This window comes from Chrysemys picta, chromosome 4, assembly GCF_011386835.1.
Source record: "Chrysemys picta bellii isolate R12L10 chromosome 4, ASM1138683v2, whole genome shotgun sequence".
Classification (NCBI taxonomy): Eukaryota; Metazoa; Chordata; order Testudines; family Emydidae; genus Chrysemys; species Chrysemys picta.
This window is the reverse complement of record NC_088794.1, coordinates 31,754,590-31,780,287: the sequence shown is the minus strand read 5'-3', so window position 1 is coordinate 31,780,287 and position 25,698 is coordinate 31,754,590. Positions and strand designations below refer to the sequence as shown.

The window sequence follows — 25,698 nt, the reverse complement described above, 5'->3', positions numbered from 1 at the left end:
ACATATCAGAATAGGAGCATTTTCCACCCACTGCATTCAGGTGTAGATGACTGTGAGGTGCAAGACAAAGGAGAATCATTATTCCCTAATTATATTAGCAAGTTTACCAAATACAAAAAGTAAGCCTCCAATTCTGCTATCAGATCCACTTGGGTAGGTAGGTCTTTGCCCCTGCATGGAGCTCCTTTGGCTGCAAAGGGACACTGCAGGGACATAAGGATATCCCCTTATCTGCTAGCTGAGTTTACTCACGAAAGCTTATGCCCAAATAAATCTGTTAGTCTTTAAGGTGCCACCAGACTCCTTGTTGTTTGAGTTGGGGGCTGTGTCACAACTTAACAAAACAAGAGAAGCGCACAGACGCACACACTGTTTTATAGTTTTGAGTACTTTATAGCCATTTGAGAGAACATTGACACTATTATGTAAACTTCCCATTTAAGCATATGTTATTGATTTAAGTAACATACAAACTTTAAACATTTTTGCTTCTGATGTTAGAATTACCCGTACAACCAAACCATTGTATACTGACATATGGACCAGATCTCTGTTATCGTTACATTCCTTAATAAATCTGTCTTGATCTCTATAGATCAGTGAGGAGATTGTTTTTTCCTAAGCAGGAAGCCAGTAACTTGGTCATTATTTTAAAATCTGTATTTAATGGTGAATGTTGGCTAATAGCTAGCATATTCATCTTTAGGATGGCCTTCTTTAGAAATGAAAAGAATAGCCTCTAAAATGATTTTGGAAGAATATTGCATGTTAGGATTCATTAAACAAAGATATATGTGTTTAGAAAACAGTCATTGTTTGCAAATTGGGTGGCTTAGATGCTTTGTGGTTTAGCTGAATGATTCTGAATAACTTCCGAATTAAACAGTACAGTGTACCCACTAATAGACATTTAGGACGAGATTCTGCTCAAGGCTGCATTTGTGTAAGTGTGGAGTAGCTCCCTTAACATCAGTGGAGCTTCTCCATACTTACGCTGGCAAAACCAAAAGCAGAATTTGGCTTTTAAAGTCTGGTCTCCATCCAGTAGAATTTTGGCTCAAGTGAACTAATCCCCAACGAACCAGTGTGCTGGATAAAATAACAAGTTATTGTTTTTCAAAATGTTGTTGTAAAGCAAACTTGTTTTTTCCCCCTCATTTCAAAGAGTGATGAGCTGTCTGGAGAATTGGATTTCACAAAAGAAATCATGAATGGTTCTGTGCAAGTTGGAAGGATGTCGCAACACCCTGACAGGAACATAGTACTGCAGTGGTAGGAACTCACTGGACAAACCTGTGTGGAGAAAATTGGAGCATAGTTTTCATACTGTTATATTCATTTTCTTGAGCCAAAATCAATTTGAAGTGCAGCTTTAAGCTCCCTTGAATAGAACTCTCCAGCATTCTTCATGGCTTGTGAAAATGGCAACATAAGTGGCTGTGGCTGTGTGAGTATATATTCGTTTCTTAGCACAAGTTCTTTCTATATTTTTGGATAGTAAAGCGTGTTTTGGAACTCTGTTCACGCTCCTCACACACACAAACTGAGGCCTGTGCATGAAATGATGATTGCTTCTGAAAGCTGCTGGTTTGGCACCCCTAGAAACTGTAGTCCTTTGTTCATCACCAGAAGGTACAGCATGGGAAGTGGCAGCTTCTCACACATAGCTTTGGCAGTGTGGCTCAAAGATGACCTGGAAGAAACACTTGCAGGAATAAGAAGAACAGGAGTACTTGTGGCACCTTAGAGACTAACAAATTTATTAGAGCATAAGCTTTCGTGGACTACAGCCCATTTCAAGTTATGCTTGAAAAGCTTATGCTCTAATAAATTTGTTAGTCACTAAGGTGCCACAAGTACTCCTGTTCTTCTTTTTGCGGATACAGACTAACACGGCTGCTACTCTGAAACTTGCAGGAATGAAAGGGTAGTTTAATCTCTATGCCCCTTCATTCCTTAGCTTTTCTGCTAATTAATATCATTTGTGGTGATCGGGACACTTATCCACTAGGAACAGAAGTGTCTATTATTATATGTGTTTGTGTGATTGGTGCCCCCTAGAATGGAGTATGGTTCGTCCCAGATCCTGTTTTATACTGTACATAATCGTCAGTCCAACTTATCTTCGTCATTCATTAGTGCTGGGCCCTACATTTCTTATCTGCCACCTCTCCTAGCTGCCAGAAACTCCTCAGCCTTTTTGTGGAACTTCATCTCTACCCAGAAATCACTTATTAGTTAGATAATCCCTGCCCCACAGAGTTGATTTAAATGGTAAACTCTTTGGGAGAGGGACTGTCTTGTTATCTGTTTGTACAGAGCTCTGCACAGTGGATCCCTGGTCTCTGATTTCTGCTTTTTGATGATACAGTATATAAATAATAATAATAATAATAATTAACCTAGCATAGTGGTATGAAGGATCATTTTGTATCTTCAACAATCTTCATAAACACTGTTTCTCTAAAAATTGTAATCTTTTCTGGGCCTCCTCACACTAAAAATATAATAGAAATGGATTTTTCCTCCTAATTTCCATCATAAATTGTGGTTAGAATGTAAATCTCCTCTTTTCTATTTTTATTAGAAAGGCATCAGTTGTGGCTCTGTAGTTCAGGTTCAGTTGAGCATTGCACTTAAATATATGAACATACACACAAAATGTGATCAATACATGTGCAATATTTCCCAAGACTTGCTAACCCCCACAAACTTGTACATTCCAAATGAAGCAGAGCTGGTTCCAGATGAGGCACTCCCATCTTTTGGAATTTCTTAACTTTTCTTCCAAATGGCCAACAAAAATGTAGAAATACTTTCAGAAATGCAGGTGCATGCAATTGTCTTGTCAGGGGCAGCTTACTCTGAGTTCAACTGCTATTTTACCTTGCAGCATTCTCAGTGGGAATTACTGTGCGTTAATTAATCTGGGAATTTTTTTGATGCTACAAGCATGAACATTTATTTTTTTTGCAAATGTGATCCAAAGCTTTCCAAATGCTCCTTATGTTAGTTCAGAAATAAAATATTTGCAGATGTGCTGAGCTGTAACAAGCAGTCTGACTTGACATTGTTTTTTATAGAAGTAATATAAAAATACCCTGGGACAAATTCGGAGCTGCACCACTCAGGATTCTGGGCTGTTGCAATGGCTGGCACAGCCCACAGCATAAGTTAGAGGAGCCCCATTGCTGTATCGACTAGCAGTAGCTTCTCTGAAGCTCAGGACAGATAAAGAACAAAATGCTCTGGCCAGTCCCCTCCTGCCCTAGAAAATTCAGTGGCATACCTCTACACTGGATGCTGCATGGAAGGAGTGGCACTGGGTCACTTCCTTTAATCCGATGGTGCCCTTCTGTATTTCCCAGGGCCCAGCTGGCTTTGCTTTGTGCCCCCTTTGTAAAGCAGAGCACAGACTCAGGCCCAGTGATATCAAATTGTACATCTTATAAAACTAAGGTTCTCGTACTTTATTGTGTTGCATTCTTTGGTTTGAGTTAACGGTCAGCTTTGCAGCTTTGGACACTGTCAGTCAACTTTAGCCCCATATTTAGGCATTGTAGAAATACGTTTTTATAAAACCCAAAACCAAGATAAAGGTTTTAAGCAGGGGCGGCTCTAGCTTTTTTGCCGCCCCAAGCACGGCAGGCAGGCTGCCTTCGGCGGCATGCCTGCGGGAGGTCTGCCGGTCCCGCCGCTTCGGCGTACCCACCGCTGAATTGCCGCTGAAGCCGCAGGACCGGTGGACCTCCCGCAGGCGTGCTGCCGAAGGCTGCCTGACTGCCGCCCTCACAGGGACCGGCAGGGTGCCCCCCGCGGCTTGCCGCCCCAGGTATGCGCTTGGTGCGCTGGTGCCTGGAGCCGCCGCTGGTTTTAATCTGGGTTTTTTAATCGGTTTACAAAGAAACCGTTTTTGTAAATCAGCAACAGTAACAAAAATTGTCTTGCTAGTGTTTACATCCCAAACATTGCGGCATTCTACATGTGCCTATGAGCCTGAGAGACAGGCTCTGATTCTTTTGTCACACCAGTTCTAACTACATTAGCTTTAAAGGGTTGCTCCCATCAAGGGCTAGTTGAATGAGGATCAGTTCCAAAAACTACAAACAGAAGCAGAACTGATTTGTGCATTTTTATTATCCAACATGAACTTTGACAAGTAAGTTAGATTTTTAAAGTTTGCTCATAGGTAAAACTTCAAAAAGTAATTTTTATTTTACACAGTGCTCCTTTAAGGCTATGTCCACACTAGGAAATACATCATGTTTGAAGATGGATTGACTCAGCAGTTCTCAACCGGGGGTCCGCGAGGAGTGGTGCAGAGCTAAAGCTGGCGGCCCCCTCACCCCAGCTGGGAGCAGTGTGGGGCTGAAGCTGGCAAACCTCCCCCCCTCTAATCCAGGAGCAGTAGGGGGCTAAAGCTGGGAGCCCGAGCGCCCCCACCCTCCGCTGAAGTTGGGAGCCTCACTGGGAGCCCCCCTCCCGCCCATACACAGCCCCTAGCTACCCCCTTCCTGCACCCTGAGCTATCCCCCTCGCCACACACAGGCCCTAGCTACCCCCTCCCTTCACCTAGAGCTACCTCCCTGCCCACACACAGCCCCTAGCTACCCCCTGCCTGCACCCTGATCTACCCCCCAAAATAGAAGTAAAACTATGCCTATGTCCAAGGATTCCCCCCCCCAGCTCCCCCACCCCGGGCCCTGGCATTTTCATAGCATGTTGAGGGGGGCCTCAGCAAGAAAAAGGTTGAGAACCCCTGGATTAACTAACACATTTTAATTAACACAATGTTAAACATGACTTAGCATCTGGAGTAAACAGGGTCAATTCATGTTTACAGATGTGAGCGGGTCACTTCAGAAGGGACTGGGATTAAACTTGACAAGCTAACACACTTTTAAAACATGACTTGTCCTTGTACAACACACTATAGGCACAATTATGTTTAACACTAATAACACTGTTTGAGTCAGTGGAGCTCTGTGAGGGTGCTGGGGTCTGCATTGCAGAATCATGGCTGTAACTATAAAGTGGTGCCAGTCACTCTAAAACAGTCATGTAAAAAATACACGTACATTAATATATTGTTTTGACTCAGCATCAGTCATTTTAATTCAGAGGAACTCTTAGGAGGCAAACATAATGCCAAAAGTTTTGATTTGAATGATACACATTAAAATAGAAAGTACAAGACACAAACAAATATTATTTTGGGGGTTTTTTTGTTAAAATTTGGTAAAATATCAAGTTCTGATTGTTTTTAATCTTGACTTTCACTGCAACATATGGAGAATTTAACAGAAATAATTTGCTTTCCACTTTAATAGTGTGAAAATGTGAATATCCTGGGTAACCATTTTACATTTACCTGGGTCTGATGATATAGGGAAAAGGAGATTTTCAAACCAAAATAACACCACCCACATTTCTCAAAGGCTGATCAGCGCGTAAATGGGTCATGAAACGAGCAATGCATTTTCTTCACGTTAGTCATAACTAACAGGTTTGAATTTATTGGTGTGTTGCTCAGGCAGTAAGCATTGCCATGCTTGGTGGCAGCTGCTTCATTTTTACATTGTTTCTCCCCTCCACCCTTTGCTTTTATAATTATAAATTTCAGTAAATGTTGCAGTCGGTGCATTCTTGCCTCAAGGATGCCTTGAAATCAGTTACTTTTGAATAAAACAATGTACAGTGGAAATATTCACTGGAGAGGCTATTTACAAAAGCTGAATGGGTTGTGATGGCACATTGTGACCCTTTCAGTTCAGAGGCAAACCCTTCTGGATAAACAGACCTAAGCTAGTTCCTGGAAAGAAACCTAACAATTCTGCCTCTTCTGCAGGATCTTATCCAGTACCAGCAGGATTTAAGCAAGTGGGTTTGTTCGTCAGGTCAGCTTTATGATCCTGCCAGTTAAGGAATTGTATAACCTGCTGATATCAGCAGAGATTGGTCAGTGAGTCCACAGAAAGGACTGTAATCTTGACAGTGAAGAAGAATGATTCTTCTGTGTCTATTGTTTACTTTATCGTTGTTGTTACTGTGGCCCAGATTCTCAGCTGGTGTGAACTGAAACCATTCCAGTGAAGTCAAGGCATCTATGCCAATATACATGAGAATCTGCCTTTAACAGCAGCAGTGATACAGTAAACAATAGAGACATAAAGGAATCACTCTTCTCTGCTACAACGGAAGCCACAGGCTTTGGACTGGAGAGTGACCTGTGATGGTTTTTAAGTTTTGTTGTTTGTTCTATGAAGAATCTAAAATAAATACAATGACTAGGAAGTGGGGAAGACTTTTTCCATTGGTATTGAGAGGGTGCAGTGCTTCTTCTATGGTGGGGAAAGTCTGGGGTTGGATACAGTGGTCTCTTCTGGGTTTGTCAAGCCATTGTATCTCATTTACATTTAAATGATATGCACGTGTAGCTCAATGATACAGGGGATTGATAGTGCTAAAGACCTTGGGCTTGATTTGCCACTACTTCTGTACTTTATGTAGCTATTTATGTCTGTGCAAAGTCAATGGGACAACTCGTGCACAAAGTTAAACGTGTTTAAGTGCTTTTCCGGAATAGGGCCAGAATGCTTAGAACCTTGCAGAATCAATCCCTTACTCACCTGTTGCTAGGCCTATGAGGTGGACAGATGGAATGGGGTGGATTACCATTTTCTACTGATCTAAGCAATATTATTTGCTAAAATGATTATCACTTCCAATGCAAGGAGAGGAAAAGTGCCACATAAACTGTGATAAAAGGCAAGAGCAGGGGGTTAAAATCCGATGTATTAATTTGGATTATATGTAGTGAAAACAACAGAAATAAATTCTTACAGAATTTGTAGCATTTATCTAACTTGCTTTGAATTATGGAAAAATCACCAAAGTGTAAACCCTTGGCAGAATTTTTAATGGATTTCTTGAATTGTGAGCAAATCTGTTCCATGAGGCATGTTGTCACTGGAGATCAAAAGTGTGTTTGGGGGAAAATATTAGAATAAAACAGTTCACTATACAGCCTTAATCTCTTTCTTCATCTATGAGAGTTGCACTGTTTCTCTATATTTCCTGCCTGTTGAGGATACAGGCTATGAGGAAACAATCAGATTTTCCAATGGGGGGGAAACAAAATGTCTTTTAAATTTCTTTTTCCATTTAAATCAGTGCTTGAATTGTTTCTCTTACAAGGGATCTTGGAAGCACATTGTCTCATCTCCAAGTATTGTGGATGGCTCGCTGTGGGCTCACAGATTTAGATGGAATCTCTTCCTGTAGCTCTTTGAAGGTAGGTAAAACTGGGTCATTTCAATATGCTCCTGTGGTCGATATCTTTAGTTAATATTTCTCTTTCTGTAATTGTACTGTTACTTTTTTTAACATTCTTAAAGGATTTTGATTGGACACCTTGAGTTTGTATTTATTAATCTTTGAAGATGCTAAAGCAATTATTTTTTACCACAACACCGTTGTCTGATCCTGAACACACTTACTTATTTCCATGATAGTCTCATTGACTTAAAATGGCAGTAGCCATGATAGGCAACACTGTGCCAAGCTAATACCCGAGCATTCTATTTGATGTTTCTAGCTCTTTTTAGTATGCAATATCCTAAAGATTTGAAGTCAGTCAGTAAGTGGCTTAATATAATTTGGGCAAGTCTGTGGTTTATATGTTCTGTTTACTTCTGTTGAGGAACTCTATATAGCCTATAACAATATTTCTGACCTGAGCCAAGTGAGCTTGCTGGATCATCTTGAGATTCTGGACCTGGAAGGAAACAATATTGAGGACATCAACCAGATTCAGTACCTGGGACTCTGCAGCAAACTGAACAGTCTCACAGTGGAGGGGAATCTTATTTGCCTGAAGCCAAACCCAGAGTCTTCAGAGGTAAGAACCTTTTTCTGATTTCTTGTGTTAAATTTTGCACATGTTTATCTTGAGTTGGTAAATCAGGTATCCACAGAAATACTTCCGTTGTGTTGTTGTTATAGTAGGTCTTTTCTTTCTCTCTTTTCTATTTTATCCCTCTTTCTCTATAGTTATTTTTTTTTTAAAGGCACATCCCATGAACACAAGGAAGAATAGAGGAAGCATTAGTATCGATTGACAAGGCCTTTTCCCTAATGGCTTCAGGGGAGTGTTGATATTAGTAGGAATCCCTTTCATAGCACATCTCCTAATACATGTGGGTGTAGGGTAAAATAAACTAGCAAGCAAATTGTTCTGACAAGAATAAACACTTCTCCCACACGCTAGTGGACATATTTGTGCACCATTAAATCTATTACCATTTGCTGCGAACCTGCCCAAGAGTTGCTAGAGTTTAATTTCTTCCTGCTTTCTAGCCAGCCCAAACCCCTTTCACTGCTCACCAGGGAGCATGGAGCAGGCTTTTAAGTTTTGTTTTTTTTTAAACCTCCATTACCTTTTAGCAAGAAAATAATATTTTCTCAGTCCCCATGTCAATCTTCACAGTGGGCATTCCTCATTTCCATGGCCAGTCAAGATCTTTGCGTTGAGCCTGGGCTTAGGACCAGCCTTCAGAAGAACTTCCCAGAATTCTCTGCCTCCAAGCAGACTTCAGGGCGCCCCTTGGAGCAGAGGTTTCAGAGGATTTTTGAAAGATTTTTAAATTATAAATTAATGGAGATATCCTATCTCCTAGAACTGGAAGGGACCTTGAAAAGTCATCAAGTCCAGCCCCCTGCCTTCATTAGCAGGACCAAGTACTGATTTTGCCCCAGATCCCTAGTGGCCCCCTCAAGGATTGAACTCACAACCCTGGGTTTAGCAGGCCAATGCTCAAACCACTGAGCTATCCCTCCCCCCTAAAAAGTCATTGGAGCAGCAGGGGGGCTGGATCCTGGTTCCACCCACTCCAAGCTAAGTGCTCTACCCACCTGGCTACAAAGTTGTTGTTTTGTTTTTTTTAATTAACTATTTCTCAGGTTTCTTTAGGGCTTTGAAGGTTTCTTCTCAAAACTGCTAACCTAAAAAAATAAAAAATTATTGTGGCTTTCTGAGGAGGGTTTGAAGGACAGCACCTCTCCTCCCCTCAGAAATGGCAGGGACAGCAGGCTGCCTGCGCCCAGCTCCCAGTCGGCGTATGAGCGAGGTCCACACCAAGAGAATTGAGCAGGCCACAGGAACCCAGTTCTTAGACAGCATGTGGGCAAGGTCCAGGCCAAGAGGCATGAGCAGGCAGCAGTGAAATTGGCCCCCAGATGGTATATGGGTCAGGCCCACACTGAGTAGGGTTACCATTCGTCCGGATTTACCCGGACATGTCCTCCTTTTTGTGCTAAAAATAGCGTCCGGGGGGAATTTGTAAAGCACTCAAAATGTCCGGGATTTCCCCCCTCCCCCGGCAGAGCAGAGCGAGCGGCTGGGAGGGCTGCAGGGAAGTCACGGGCTGGATTCCGGAGCAGCTGTAGAGGAACTCCTCCCTGCATTCTGAGCCGGCAGCTCCTCCTCCCCGGCAGCCCAGTGTCCCGCTCCGGCAGCACTGTGCAGGGCCAGGGACCGGGTTTTGTTGTGCTGGGGAGCGCAGCCACGTGTCCGGCTCGCACAGAGCCCAGCACCCTGTTCTGAGCAGCAGGGTAAGGGGGCCAGGGGGCAGGAGAAGGGGCAGGGAGGTTCTGGAGGGGGCAGTCAAGAAACGGGGGGGTCGGGAGTTCAGGGGGGGGCTTTTTGGGGGGAGTGGAGAAAGTTTTGGGCAGTCAGGGTACAGGTAGGGGGTAGGGTCCTGGGGGGGCAGTTGGGGGGGGTCTTAGGAGGGGGCAGTTAGGGGACAATGCACAGGGAATCTTAGGTAGGGGGTGGGGTTCTGGAGGGCAGTTAGGAGCAGGGGTCCCAGGAGGGGGCAGTCAGGGGACAAGGAGCGGGGGGGGGTGTTGGGAGTTCTGGGGGGGAGCTGTCAGGGGGCAGGAGTGGGGAGAGGGATCGGAGCAGTCAGGGGACAGGGAGCAGAGGGGTTTAGATGGGTTGGGAGTTCTGGGGGGGGCTGTCAGGGGGTGGGGAGTGGTTGGATGGGGCGTGGGAGTCCCAGGGGTCTGTCTGGGGGTGGGGGTGTGGATAAGGGTTGGGGCAGTCAGGGGACAAGAGGCAGGGAGGCTTAGATAGGGGGTGGAGTCCTGGGGGGCAGTTAGGGGCAGGGGTCCCAGGAGGGGGCAGTCAGGGGACAAGGAACGGGGGGAGGGTTGGGGGTTCTGGGGGGCGGGAAGTGGGAGGGGCAGGGGCGGGGCTAGGGCGGGGCTCCTCCCATCCTCTTTTTTGCTTGCTGAAATATGGTAACCCTAACACTGAGAGAGCTGGGCAGGCCACAATTGAACCAGCTTTCAGTTGGCATGTGGGTGAGATCCACATTGAGAGATTTGAGCAGGTCACAGGGAAGCCTGGCTGAACATGTGGGCAAGGTGTACAAAGAGTCAGCTGAACGGGGCACATTGAAGCTCCCTTCACTGAAGCCAAGCCAGAATTAGTGGTATGGAATGAGGGGGAAGATTTTCAAAGTCCCCTGCCTCACCGCTAGGCATGGGGCACCTATTCCCACAGCTTGCATTGCAAAGCACATATCCTGCATGTCTCCCTAAGGAGTGAGGTAGAGCCAATGGAGACAAATGATCCCACTGGTATCAGCTAGGCCTTGCAGATAAAACAGATTTACATGCAAGTTCTCAGCTGCTCTGAAAGGTGCCAGCTCCTGCAGCCTTTCTGGTACCAATTGGTCATTTGTCTCCATTGGTTCCCAGTTTTTATTGGAAATGAGATCAAAGTCTTTCAGCCAGGACACCAGTTTGCATCTTGCCCTAGTTAGTTTAAAAATATTTTTTTAAATTGCTTAATATGGTCCCACCCAAATGTTCTGTATCCTCACATTAGGGGCCAGTCACCCTCAACATTTCTTATCTATCCTTGCAGTGCCCGAGAGGCATCTGGAAACCAGTTACATTATCTCTGCTCTTTGGGGACTAAACTTCTCAAACATGTGAGATCATGGAGCTTTGTCAGATAACCCTGCAGCGATTTGTAAAAACCTCAGCCTCTTGTGCTGTGATTTCAGAAGGATGTCAGCAATACAATGTAACAACATTAATCTTTCAATTTCTCCTCTTCCTCATCCCCCTCTTTTCATAGCTTTTGGGAGAAACCCAAAATGACCATTTTAAGTTTGAGACTGCATGATTATTTTCTCTCATTATTACTTTCATATGGGTGTAGTAGTAAAAAGCTGACATGCCAAACCCGTGAAAAAAATGCAGAAATTGGGCTTGTTTTTGGCTTAATTGGCTTGTGAGTTGCTTGTTGGCTAGTTTTTGGCTTGTTGCTTGTTGTAGCTTCTTTTTTTTGATTGGCTCCCAGCAAGCAGGGGCAAGGGGGAGTGGGAGAGTCAGGAGTACACAGCGGGCCCACCACAGTCCCAGACTGCACGCTGTGGGGTATCTAGTCACACAGAGTGTTGGAGTTCTTAGGGATTGGCTTGTTTTGGCCTTGTTTTGAAATGGGATTAGCTTGATTTTTGGCTTATTGTGAAAATCAGGGTACTTATTTACCGCGTGAAAGTTGGCAACTGTGGTAAAAAGCATATTATCACCAGTGTAGAAGAGCAAGGCAAAGCACCTAGAATTAGCAACACACTCATGTGATATCTGTCCATCCATATTAAATCCTTCTCCTGTCTCTTAAACCACATAAAATACCAATACTCAAGTTGAAATATACCAGCAAAAACTAAAAACCTGATATGATTCAGGAATTTGAATCTGGATATCTACCAGATTAATGTGTTAATACAGTGACTCTGGATCATTCTGATAATCTGTTTTGTGGCTTCAAGGAATTTCAAGAGGAAAGGAGACCAGCAAAATAAAACTTTAAAGTGGCATGTTAAAGTGAGGGACTCTTCTGAAAATAAGTTATCAAACTTTTTCATAGCATAGGTCAGGTCTTAATAGAGAGATTGTCTTGTGGACAGGCCCATCCTCTTTGCAGTCAAAATAACCATCTCTCCTCCCTTCCTGTTTCGATTGCATAACATCCCAGTGGCAACTACAGCAGTTGTACACATGCAAAAATGATATTAGAAAAATGCTGAATGTGGTGTACAGTGCATGCATTTAACAAGTTAATTCCAGTTTTAGAGATGTTGTTGATTCCAGCAATATGTCCTTTACTTAAAATGGGGACTACCGTTGGAACAGGTAATAGCTCTAAAACTGGAATCTTTAAATCTGGAAACTTTAAATCTGCGCACTATAGCATCTTGAAACAATCAGTGGAGTCAGCATAATTCAATCAGCCAGTTCTCTGGTGCATCAGGAAGTGCTCTGCAGACCACTGGTGGTTTGTGGATGACAAATCGGGAATCACTGTTCTAGAACATTTATCTGATAAACTGAATAAATGTATATTCTTTGTGAACTTCCTGTGTATATGGAGAATAGTTATTCTGGGTTGATCACCATCATTTTCTTCAGACTGCTGTAATTGCAGGTCTTCATCAATTCTCAAGAGATAAACATGAGATAAACAAATTAGGTTGAATGTTCATTGCAGCACAAGTCTCCCAAGTTATTAGTGGTAGGCTAAAACCAAGATACAGTATATGTAACCAAGATGTTTTGGGAGGTAATGTATTTTCTAGGAATTGGAGCATTCTACATTGATGTTACAGAGGATCGGTAATGCATGAGTAAGAAAGAAAACAAAGGGATGGCACTATGATTGCAGGGCCTTAGGGCTGGGCAAATGGAGACCATGCCCAGGGCGCCACAGCCAGGGGGACACCACATAAGGCTTGGGCTTCCCCTGGCTGGCTGTGGCCGGACTCCTCTCTTCTCTGACTCCTACCCCGTGCTGGGCTGGCGGGCTTCTCCCTGACCCCGCCCCCTGGACTCCACCCTCACTCACTCCTCAGCCAGCTGGTTGAGGACTCTGGCTCTGCCCCAGACCCAGGGAGCCCACAGCGGCACGGCTGGGGCTGGTCTCTGGCAGTGCATCCCACCGCTCGCTGCCTGGAGCGGAGTTGAGTCCCTCCCTGCCTGCAGCCTTGCGCTGCTCAGTCTCTGGCGCGGGCCGGCTGGGCCAGGGCCAGGAGGAGCAAAACTTCCATGTGAGCGAGGAGGGTGGAACCAGGCTGAGCTGGGGGGAGGTGGGACTCAAACTTCCCTAACAAACACACACACACACACAGAGGCTCTCACACCCACATACACTCTGTCTCTCACAGTCCCCCAACACAGATTGTCACACACACACTCACAGAGTCTCACACTCCCCAACACACACTATGTCACACAATCCACAAACACATAGTGACACACACTGGCTCTCTCTCTGGCTCTCTCTCACACACACATACATACAAGCACACTCTGTCACACACACACACACACACTTGTATTATTATTGTTGTTATTACTGTTCGGTATTTCCTGTCAAAATGCTCATGGTGAGCCAGGAGTGGCTAGGGGCTTACCTGAGGGCTATGGGCTCTGGCAAGATACAGCCCCCATGTGAGAGTGCAAAGCCTGCCTTGAGCCACAGGTACCACAAGCCACCGCAGCAGCAATGAAGTAAGTGTGGCAATATACCATATACCAGGCCGCCCTTACTTCCGCGCTTCTCCTGACAGTGGCCTAGGAATTTGCTAGCTGGATCAGTTATTCATTGTGATGTTATCTGATTAAAACATGACCATGTAGATCATTGTTGCAACCACTGTTACATACTTGCAACAAATCTTGTACAAAATGTGACACGTAAGATGTCTATGAAAAGGTTATGACTTGCTGAATATGTTTATGCTATTTGTATACTTGTATCATTTTTGTATTTTAAGTTATGACTATTGGCTCAATACCTGGATTTCAAATGTTTGCTCCTGGGGTAACACCACAAGGTAGTTAGTTAGCCAGCACCTCTTAGAGGGGCTAGTCAAAGTAAGTGGCTCATCGGGGACACTTAACTCACAATGGACCATGGGAGACGCCCATCTACACTGAATGGACTTTCCTGTGGACTTCCATAAGCAGTATAGGTAATGGCCCGGAGGTGATGCGGGGAGGGGAGCCCGTAGGAGCCAGGGGTGATGGTGGGAGGGGGAGGAGGGACGCCAAAATACAAGTTCGCCCAGGGCACCATTTTCACTAAGGCCGGCCCTGTTCCTCTGTATCACATGCCATATAACTTCCCTGTTTACTCTAAACCATTCACATCCATAGAATTCATTTGTGTAAGAATTTAAGCTTGAAAGCTTAGATAGCATCCCTAAAAGCTCAGTCATGTAGTGCAAGTGTGGGTATTTCAACCCATGCATATAATAATCGTGAAGATTTGTATCACTTTCTTATGTTTAATTATTGGCTTGATCACATCTGTCACTGACGGCACCAGCACAGTGCAGTGTTTTAGTTGTCATATTTTTTCTTTTCAGAGATCCAGTAGGCTGTGCCTTAACAAATTGTTCTACATTTGTTTTCCTTCCTTGTACTTTCAGAGGTGTACTTCAGAGGCAGATACTGTAACTATTTATAATTGAAGTGTTTGTTATTGACATTTCATTCCTTGCTGAAGACGTGATTAGAAACAAAAGTCTCTACAAAAATAAATCCATGCCTGCTTCTAGTGGAAAGATCATGTCTTCTTGCTTGTTTTTATTCCCATAGAGATAATACAGTGCAGTTTCCGAACGGGAGTGAGGGACCATCCACCGAATTGCCGCCGAATAGCTGGACGTGCCGCCCCTCTCTGGAGTGGCCGTCCCAAGCACCTGCTTGCCAGGCTGGTGCCTGGAGCCGGCCCTGCTTGTGATAGAGTCATGCCATGGTGGAAGACAGTAGAGGCAACAAATGGCTGATTAATCTGTCTTCTCCTAGAATGACCCTGTCATAAATATAAAGGGAAGGGTAACAACCTTTATGTATGCAGTAACATAAAATCCTTCCTGGCCAGATGTACTGAATCATTTTACCTGTAAGGGGTTAAGAAGCTCAAATAACCTGGTTGGCACCTGACCAAAAGGACCAATAAGGAAAGAAGATACTTTCAAATCTGGGGAGGGGGGGAGGTTTTGTTTGTTCCCTCTCTGGACAGAGAGAGAGACCAGACAGGTAAAACATCTCCTGAAAACATACCTGAAATGACTAATCTAAGATTACAAAAATTATAAGTAAGGCAAGGAAATGTGTTAGATTATCTTTTGTTTTAGCTTGTGAATTTTCCCTATGCTAAGAGGTAGTTTCATTCCTGTTTTGTAACTGGGAAGCAGAGTCAGAGGGGAATCCTCAGTTTTTTAAATCTTTTTATTTACCCTGTAAAGTTGCCTTCCACCCTGATTTTGCAGGTGTGATTCTCTTACTTTTTTTTAATAAATAAAATTATTCTTTTAAGAACCTTATTGATTTTCAGTGTCCTAAAAACCAAAGCGTTTGGTCTGTGCTCACATTGTAACCAATTGGTTAGTATATTATTTTCAAGCCTCCCCAGGAAAGGGGGTGAAGGGGCTTGGGGAGATATTTTGGGGGAATAGGGACTCCAAGTGACCCTTTCCTGAATTTTTGTGTGAATCACTTGGTTGTGGCAGCAATGCCGTCCAAGCAGGGCCGGCTCCAGGCACCAGCCGATCAAGCACGTGCTTGGGGCGGCACCTTGGGGCTCGATTTTTTTTTTTTTTGGATTCAACGGCGCGGCGCTCGGAGCAGGGGCGGGGGCTTGGGCTTCAGGTGGCGCGGTGCTCGGAGCGGGGGCGGGGCTTCGGGGGGCGGGGCTTCAGGCGGCGCGGTGCTTGGAGGGGGGTGGGGGCTTTGCGCGGCGTGGTGCTCGGAGGGGGGGCGGGGGCTTTGGGCGGCGTGGTGCTCGGAGGGGGGGCGGGGGCTTTGGGCGGCGTGGTGCTCGGAGGGCGGGCGGGGGCTTTGGGCGGCGTGGTGCTCGGAGGGCGGGCGGTGGCTTCGGGCGGCGCTCGGAGAGAGGGCGGGGGCTTCAGGCGGCCTGGTGCTCGGAGGGGGGGCTTCGGGCGGCGCGGTGCTCGGAGGGGGGCGGGGGCTTTGGGCGTCGTCGTGCTCGGGGGGGCGGGGGCTTTGGGCAGTGCTCGGGGGCGGGGCTTCGGCCGGCGTGGTGCTCGGGGGCGGGGCTTCAGCCGGCGTGGTGCTCGGAGGGGGTGGGGCTTTCGGCAGCGTGGTGCTCGGATGGGGGGGCGGGGGTTTGGGCGGCGTGGTGCTTTGGGGGGTGGGGGTTTGAGCGGCGTGGTGCTCGGGGGGGCGGGGTCTTGGGGGGGTGGGGGCTGGCACAGTGCGGCGCTCGGAGGAGGGGCGGGGGCTTCAGGCGGCGCGGCGCTTGGAGGGGAGCGGGGCTTCAGGCGGCGCGGCACTTGGGGGGCGGGGATTTCGGCGGCGCTCGCGGGGGGTGGGGTACGGCAGGGCAGCTCTCTTCTTTTTCGCCTGGGGCGGCAAAAAAGTTAGAGCCGGCCCTGCGTCCAAGGGCATGGAAAGGAATTTGTGCCTTGGGGAAGTTTTTAACCTAAGCTGGTAAAATATAAGCTTGGGGGGTCTTTCATTCGGGTCCCCACACCTGTACCCCAGAGTTCAGAGTGGGGAGGGAACCCTGACATGGTGGCAGCACGGTGGGATCATTTTGAAATAGAAGCACAGACCTCAGGATTTTAAAAGGACACCTTTTTTTCTCTTGGCTGCTTGAAAACCAGGGAGGGTTTTTTTTTTGTTTTTTTTTTTAACTTTCTTCTTTTTTTTTAGCTGAGAGCAGCTGGAGTTGTTTTGTTTTTTTCTTTGCCTGAGGGCAAAGCAGTAAGCTATAAGCAAGAAAATTCACAAGCTAAAACAAAAGATAATCTAACGCATTTCCTTGCCTTACTTACAGTTTTTGTAATCTTAGATGAATCATTGCAGGTATGTTTTCAGGAGACGTTTTACCTGCCTGGTCTCTCTCTCCGAAGAGGGAACAAATAAAGAGAGCACAAACAAAACCTCCCCCTCCAGATTTGAAAGTATCTTCTTTCCTTATTGGTCCTTTTGGTCAGGTGCCAACCAGGTTATTTGAGCTTCTTAACCCCTTACAGGTGAAGTGATTCAGTACATCTGGTCAGGAGGGATTTTATGTTACTGCATACATAAAGGTTGTTACCCTTCCCTTTATATTTATGACAGGGTCATTCTAGGAGAAGACAGATTAATCAGCCATTTATTGCCTCTACTGATGGGAGGCCCCCTCAAAGAGGCATGTCTTCTACCATGCTCTAAAAGAGGCAACTCATAAATTCACTCTGACCCTTCAGTGGGAAGTTCCACAGCCCTGAGCATGGGCGGTCCTATGTTTTTTGCCACCCCAAGCATGGCAGTCAGGTGGCCTTCAGCGGCATGCCAGCAGGCGGTCCACGGTCAGGCAGATTCTGTGGCGTTTCTGTGGGTGATCTGCCAGTCCTGTGGCTTCGGCATACCCGCCTGTAACAATGCGGTTCTGGCGGGACCCAACTAAGAGTGCCAATTCAGGACAAATCGCTTAAAACAGGGCAGTTATAACCCTACACTGGGGTTTTTCTACCTCTAAGGCAAACCAAACCAGCCAGACAAAGAGGACTTTGGTCTCACCCCACTGGCTAACCACAAGTCACACAAGCAATTCCCTAAGACACTCCAGTTTCCCAGTATCACCACCAGTGCCACTTGTTATGGGGACAAATGGTTATGAAAACCAATACCCTAGTAAAAGAAAAAGGGTTCTCCTGATCCCAAAGGATCAAGCCCCAGACCCAGGTCAATATACAAATCAGATCTTACCCACAAATCACACTGTTGCCAATCCTTTAGAATCGAAAATCTAAAGGTTTATTCATAAAAGGAAAAAGATAGAAATGAGAGCTAGAATTGGTTAAATGGAATCAACTACATACAGTAATGGCAAAGTTCTTGGTTTAGGCTTGTAGCAGTGATGAAATAAACTGCAGGTTCAAATCAAGTCTTTGGAGTACATCCCCAGCTCCTCAGTCCTTTGTTCAGAGCTTCAGTTTATAGCAAAGTCCCTCCAGAGGTAAGAAGCAGGATTGAAGACAAGGTGGAGGAGAGGCATTAGCCTTTTATAGTCTTTTCCAGGTGTAAGAACATTTCTTTGTCCTTACTGTGGAAAATTACAGCAAAATGGAGTCTGGAGTCACATGGGCCAGTCCCTGCATACTTTGCTGAGTTGCAAGATGTATTTGCCTTCTCTCAATGGATCAGTTGTATAGCTGATGGTCCTTAATGGGCCATCAAGCAGGCTAGGCAGAGCTACCACCAACTTGTCTGGGAAGTTTCCCAGAAGTATAGCATAAGTTTGAAATACAGACAGTATAGAGCCAATATTCATAACTTTAACTACAAAATTGATACACACATATAGACAGCATAATCATAACCAGCAAACCATAACCTTGTCTTAGACACCTCATTTGACCCCCTTTATACAAGATTTGGTGCCACTACAGGACTTTGGTTGTAACCATGTTCTATACGGTCCCAGTTCAAGTCAATAACGTGACACTGCCGCCAAATTGCTGCCGAAACCGCGGGACCGGCAGACTTCCCACAGGCATGCCGCCGAAGGCCTCCAGACTGCTGCCCTCACAGCGACTGGCAGGCCACCCTCCGCGGCTTGCCGCCCCAAGCACGCGCTTGCTGCACTGGTGCCTAGAGCCGCCCCTGGCCCTGAGGCCATCACAAAACCCATTCTACCCTCCATTCCTGAGAGTTTCACCCTGGGCTCTGTCAGATGCTTTGTTCTTATTAATGCTTTTGCCAACTGACTGAGGTATAGAAAATTCAGCTGGGAGGTAGAAAAAATAGAGGTGGACTTACATTTATGTTCCCCAGTTGGGCAAGTCTAACATTTCAAGCTGCATGCCATACTGTACCCCACAGTACAGCCTCGGTAAGAGCTTGTGTATTTTTTTTATCTACAAAATGATTAACTAGATTTACTGCTCTTTCTTCAGGCTCCCTGTTTGCTTTGTGTAATTTGATTTTCAGATGACCTCATCTTCCTCTGTCATCTAAACCAAAAGCAACAACCTGATGATAAATACTGTAGCCCCTATTACAGCTGCTGTTTGCAGTATTGCCATGTGAGTGTAATATGATGCATCTCTCAAACAGGACAGCACTATAAATTGTAAACCTATAGCCAGCGCCCTGTACAAAGTACATGTGCTACGTGAAGGGATGATGATTGGTTAAGGCTATTCCTAAATTAAGATTAAAGAGTCAGTTAGTCAGGTTAGTGTCTGCCTCTTCGTAGCAGCAGCCAGCAAATATATTTGACAGATACCCTCTGCCGGTCTGTGTGTTGTTTTGTGGGAAGGGAATGGACAGTTGTTATACAGACAGCTACTACAGAAAGATTTCTTTGTGTGACAACATTACTGGTGGGCAAGGACTTGGCTGACTGGGAATTGGTGATATAACATGTAATATTGTGAAAGACAAAAACTCTATCAGGACCAAACGAGTGACTTATAGGTAAGGCTACATTTTAGTCATGGGTATTTTTAATAAAAGTCACGGACAGGTCATGGGCACTAAACAAAAATTCACGACCTGTGACCTGTCTATGACTTTTACTATATACCCCTGACTAAAACTTGGGTGGGGGGAGGCTGCCTGAGGGTGCCCCGAGTGCTGGGGAGGGAGAGCAGCCCAGGTGACGCAGCTCGGGACCCCTGCTGGTGTTAGGAAGGGGGTTGGCGGAGCTGGCAGGCTCCCTACTTGGCTCTGTGCCACCATCCTCCCCACCCCCGCAGCAGCAGCAGAGTTTGGGTGTGGGAGGGTGCAGGGGGTTGGTGGCACAGGACGGGGTGAGGCGGGCTCTGGGTGGCGCTTATCTGGGGGCTCCCTGGAAGTGATGACATCCCCATCGGTCAGGTGCTAGTTGGACACATGGCCAGGCAGCTCTGCGCGCTGCCTCCGCCCAGGGCACCGCCCCCGCAGCTCTCTGTGGTCTGAGACTGCCCCAGCAACAGCGACTGGCGCAGGGGCTGCCTGAACTACCCTCAGGCCAGGTGCACTGGCCGCTGCAGAAGTCACGGAGGTCACGTAAAGTCACAGAATCCGTGACCTCCGTGACAAACTCGCAGCCTTACTTATAGGCAGATGTTAACATTCACGTGAGCCATCCCCTCACACTCTATCACCGGGACAATCTTGCTTTGTGCTTTCTTTAAACTGCTAGTGAATTTGAGACAGTCAAACATTGTCTGCTGCCTTCTTGAATCTAAATTTTTTTTAACCAGTGTTGCAAAATGCATGTCCCAACCCACCTGTATGCCTCACTAAATTTTCCCAAAGCTGAGATGCCATGTATAGATGTCTTTGTGGTGTCCTAATCTGTTAGAAATGCCCAACATTCACCAGGAGATTCAGAACCATAGTGTAATAACCACCATAGGTAACATTAAACTTCTCTCTCCTACGATTCATAATTCCTCCATCATTGCGATGTGCACGTGGACCATTTCACATATAATCCAAAATGTCAATTTATTAATCCAGAAAAAGCTGCGCCCCTCAACATGTGTCATAACCAGCATGTGTGCATGGGAGGGGTCATTCCAAAGTCTCAGAAAAGAAACCTAGATACAGTTCATTTGAGCCTTTGTGCGTCTGTCCTTGGCATGCACCCTCTTGCAGGAAAGGGGCTTAGATTTAAATTGAGTCATCTCCTCTAATATACAGAAGCACTCACCGTGCCTCACAGGGCTGCATATGCACCTGGCTTCCAGTTTTTCCTAAAGTCGCAATCTAGCTCTGAGAGATTTGCTCCTTATTGGTCCATCAGACACTGGGTTTGGAAGCCTTCCAGCCCAGGCATATCTTTTTAGTCAAACTACGGCCTGAAGTTGATGCTGCAACCAAAGAATTCCAAAAGTAGCGAGAGGGGGGTGCTTATGGGTTGAGTTTGTCCAATCTTCCCATGGAGAGCAGTGTATTGTTTGCAGTTTTGTACAGCACCCAGATGCTATAGTAATAGGTGCTGAGGTAGTTGATTAAATACATTGCAAATAAGTCTTTTATTTTATGCAGCTTGTGTTGTCAGAACATCAGCAGCTCGAGTAGCAGTTCCATCAGAGAGAAGCATAGTGAGATTTGAAATGTATGGTTACATTTCTGTTTATTCTTTGAAGTGGGTTGGTTTGCCCCTTCAAAGGATTCTTCAAACTATCCAGCATTCATACAAAGTGAACAGCTCCATATTGCTTGTAGTAGTCCAGTTTCTCTTGAACAATCTGTTAAAATGACCACATTCTCAATTCTTCCAGGTGCCAGATTATAACTACAGAGCTGAAGTGAAAAAACTCATCCCTCACTTAAAGTATTTGGATGAAATACTAGCAAATCAAATCACCATCCCTCCCTCCAGGAAGATGAACAAGGACTGGCTAATTGTCAAGGAGTCCATTAAGGAGGGCAGTTTAGCCAAAGACATTTCTCGGTTTGGTATGTCAAATTTCTCACCATTTATTGGTGCTGATGTGTAAGAAAGAAAGAGTGCAGCTGGACTCGAAGATCTCAAGCTGAGCTTTCAGGGCTGGGAGATAGGAAACTCAATCTCTTCACTTGGAAAATGAGCAGCTTGGCTATGGAATTCACAGCGGGACAATAAACATGGAACTTCACCGTGCCCTTTTCATGGTCATTCTTTGGAATGTAACTGCACTTTCAAACTTATGGCCCGAACCTCTGCCCTGTTGAGGCTGCTTTGTGCTGCTCTTAACCAGCCAGTGGAGGATTCTTCCCTCCTACATTGGGGAATCCTCCGGTACTCAAGGATGCCATATTGGCTGCTAGGCCATTGAGTCGGGTGAATGGCTAGGAGAAATGGAGTATGGCTAGAATGCCTTTGCTCTCCAGTGATTGTCCAAAGGTGGCTATGAAACAATGGGAGTAATTTAGAGCAGCACTGAGGCTAGCCCTAGGATCAGAGAAATGTAAAAGTGGCTTAAACCACCCAGCATGTCTCATCTGCAGCTGCGGTTCTAGCCCTTAGTATTCTTCTTGTATGTATGTTTTGAACTGAGAAATTCAAGTGAAATCTTGGAAATGAATGTGGTAAACAGTAGTACTTGTGGCACCTTAGAGATTAACAAATAGTCTCTAAGGTGCCACAAGTACTCCTGTATCAGGGGGTAGCCGTGTTAGTCTGTATCTACAAAAACAACAAGGAGTCTGGTGGCACCTTAAAGACTAACAGATTTATTTGGGCATAAGCTTTCGTGAGTAAAAACCTCACTTCTTCGGATGCATAGAGTGAAAGTACTCCTGTTCTTTTTGCGGATACAGACTAACACGGCTGCTACTCTGAAACCTGTGGTAAACAGTGTGATGGCTCATAAATAGCGACCTATGTAACTACATGACAGTACATTATTTGGCAAAACTGGTTCATAAGAACGACCATAGTGCATCAGACCAATGGTCCACCTATCCCAGTATCCTGACTTCTGACAATGGCCAGTGCCAGATGCTTCAAAGGGAATGAACAGAAAAGGCAATTATGGAGTGATCCATCCTCTGTCATCCAGTCCCAGCTTCTGGCAGTCAGAGATTTAGGAACACCCAGAGCATAGGATTGTATCCCTGGTCATCTTGGCCAACAGCCATTGATGGACCTATCCTCCATGAACTTTATCTAATTCTTTTTTGAACCCAGTTATAGTTTTGACCTTCACAACATCCCCAAGCAATGAGTTCTGCAGGTTGACTGTGCGTTGTGTGAAGAAGTACTTCCTTATCTTTGTTTTAAACCTGTAAATTTCATTGGGTCACCCTGGTTCACGTGTTATGCTTTTATATACTGCATGACATGTGCTTTACCATGGTCAGTTAAATATTACAAAGTATTTCCTATCACTGCTTCTATTGCTTCCCATTAGTGTGGGCAATATGGTTGGCTTCCTGACCCCCACCGTTGTGGTATGCTTGCCAACTGTGCGCCATTAAAAATATAGTTTATTTTGGAATAAGTGCACACACTTGTCGTTTATTTTAATCCCTGTGGGTCCAAATCATTAGTAATAGGTATTGTAGGAAAAAATCTGTAAAAAATATGATCCTTCAGCGATCCTTCTGTTGGCTACATAAGGTTGAATTACAAAAAAGTAGTAAAGTTGGGAAGCAGAAAGAGCATAGAGTGGAACACAGAACAGGCCATTCATATTACTTTATATTCTATTCATGTTTGTATTTTTGCCTTTGACATTAAGCACTCAGGTTAGGAAATTCCAAATATATTCTCTTCTTTAGTAACATTAAGTTAGCTGCTTTGCACATGTTATATGTTTTATGGTTTTGCATTAATAACAAAGGCCAAGATATTTTTAATAGATAGGTGCCTAAAATTAAGCTCCTAAATAAATGGGCTGATTATTAAAAGTGTTGAGCACCCAATACTGCTGGACTGTTTTTCCTTTGCCAGCCTATTGCTTAATATTTACATGGTTTTGAAACTGTGTGAAAAGTGCAGGTGTTCATGCTGGAGGGTGGCCAGATAAGTGTCCCAACATGAGGAAGTGGCAGACACTGTGTGGCTGTGCTGGGTGTAGTGTTTCCATTTAAGTTTCTTGAAGCAGGAACTGCATTTTCTTCTGTTCTCTGTAGCACTAAGCATGTTGCCATTGCTTTATCATGACTGTGCAATGATAGGGTATTTTAAATGTTGCATTCTTAGTTATGTCTTACTGAAATCTCTCAGATGCTCATCCAGAGGCAACAACAAGAAGACCTGGCTCTGCTCTGAGACCTACTACAGCTCGCTTCATGTCAGCTTCCAGACCCGGGACTGCACAGAGGCCTGCTAGTGCAGGGAGATCTAGCAATGTCCATTTGCTATCCTGTGGTAGCACCCTTCCAGACTCCACTGTCTCTGATGAGATATTCCTAGAAGATGACTCCAGTGACTTGACACATGGTGATGAATTTTCTTTGTTCTTCCCCCCACCCACCCCTCTTTCGACCCCCTCTCAAAGTTCTTCCAGCTTTATAAAAGCACATGTGCTCTCAGTGCCCCCCCCCAGTACTGATGGAACATTGGCTTGTCCATAGGTTTCCAAGTGTGAAGCCCGCACAGTGAGCTTGGGGTGCTTTTTCATTTTCTCCTGAGGCAGAAGCTGAAAGTCCTTTGGCGACACCCTCCCATTTTACCCTTTAATCCCCTTTCAGAAGTTGTACATTGCTACAAAGTGCCCTATATCTCCCCACCTGCTATTTGTTAAGCAGTCTGCCCTCAGGTAGGGTTTGTCCTCCTATTTTTATTCAAACCTGTTCTCATTAGCCCTTATCTCTAGACCCCACATTGGCTGGGGTCACAGATCTAGTTTATATGAAAACATTCGGAACTATTTGGACATATCATTGTGTTAAAACACTGGAGTAATGTCCTAAGATAAATTGTCCCTACAGAACGTCTGGAGTTCAGAAGCTGTGTTGCATGCCCCCTTCACAAGGGGGTCATAAGGTCAGAGTACATGGTATGCAAGCTCAATACTTATATTCCTATAGGGATCATTGCTGTGAGTGAGTGACTGTATCCTTAGTTTCCAGGGCTGCGTCTCCCAGTGTGAGGGATCACGTCACTGATTTAAAATTTCTGGCCTGCTGGCCAGCCTAGAGGTCTAATTGTAGCGCAGTACTCAGCAACCTGGTGGTTGGCTCTTCCCTCCTGAGAATACTGCAGAGTCAGCACCATCCCTCAGAAGGAAGTGGAGGACTTTGTCACTCTGCAGCAATTTTTCTGGCTAATTCAGGCTCACTGCTGATGACTGAGATTTGGATGTAGAGCTCCGTCCAAGCCCCTCTCAGAGCAGACAACAGTGTAGATATGCCAAAGGAGCTGGAGAGTGAGGAGATCTTAACGTTAGCTGTAGCAGAGCTGACACTCCGCTATAATTGAGGGGAAGACAAAGGAGCTTCTGAGGGCCACTGGCAGGATGCCCAAGGATAGCTGAATGGGAAATGTCTGGCAGAGTCCTGTTTTGATCCAGTTTTGAAGGCACCCTAGGATTTCTTGATCAGTTCTCACTGAGAAGGCCAGAGTGCTGCAATCTAATCAGCTCTTCGGATGCTGACTAGGTGTGTCAGGTTGTGTTCATTTGCCCCAGTATTTTGAGGCTGTCTTTCCAGTAAACACCAGTTCCTTCTCAGCTCTCTGAAGCAGATAGTTCAAATGCTTAGCAGTACCAGCTGACCCAGTGAAGCCATCCAGAGCCATGAAGCAGCACCTTGCTAGCGCTGGATACTCCGCATTTAGCAAAGGAAATGGAGACCAGCTCCAGACAGTCAATGAATGAAACATGTTATATCCTCGAGAACAGAATCTCATCAGGACTGTAAACTGATTTAAGAACTGTACGAAGTGTCAAAAGCTGGTGAGAAATGCTTTGTTTTGTTTCTTTTTGCTAGGAATCAGCCGAGTTATATGTGGGAACCCTATCAAAGCCCTTCATGCACGGAGACAAAAGCTAGGTGTACATTATCTTTCCTATGTGCTTTCCATTCCTGCCTGACACACCCAGATCAGATGAGTTCTGCTGAGATAAGCTGAGACCCCTAATGTATTTTATGGATTCCACTCCAGTCTATAGTCCAGAAAACTATATACAAAAGCAATGAGTCTTGGAGAAGGCGGGGGGGTCTAAAGGCCCTGATTCA

At 45.4% G+C, this 25,698-nt stretch overlaps 1 protein-coding gene across 18 annotated transcripts in view; it reads left to right on the top strand.

The window, feature by feature from the left end:
• LRRC56 (leucine rich repeat containing 56) overlaps positions 1-25,698 on the top strand; it is a 161,194-nt gene that overhangs the window by 127,514 nt on the left and 7,982 nt on the right. For 17 of the 18 annotated variants that reach the window (XM_065591963.1, XM_065591964.1, XM_065591968.1 and 14 more), the window contains 5 exons: positions 7,198-7,294; positions 7,703-7,900; positions 21,312-21,489; positions 23,744-23,959; positions 25,450-25,514. In XM_065591963.1, coding sequence (XP_065448035.1) covers positions 7,198-7,294; positions 7,703-7,900; positions 21,312-21,489; positions 23,744-23,959; positions 25,450-25,514 — 754 coding nt within the window. Of the gene's footprint in view, positions 1-1,165; positions 1,448-7,197; positions 7,295-7,702; positions 7,901-21,311; positions 21,490-23,743; positions 23,960-25,449; positions 25,515-25,698 lie in introns of all 18 variants that reach the window. The other variant, XM_065591970.1, reaches the window with a different exon arrangement.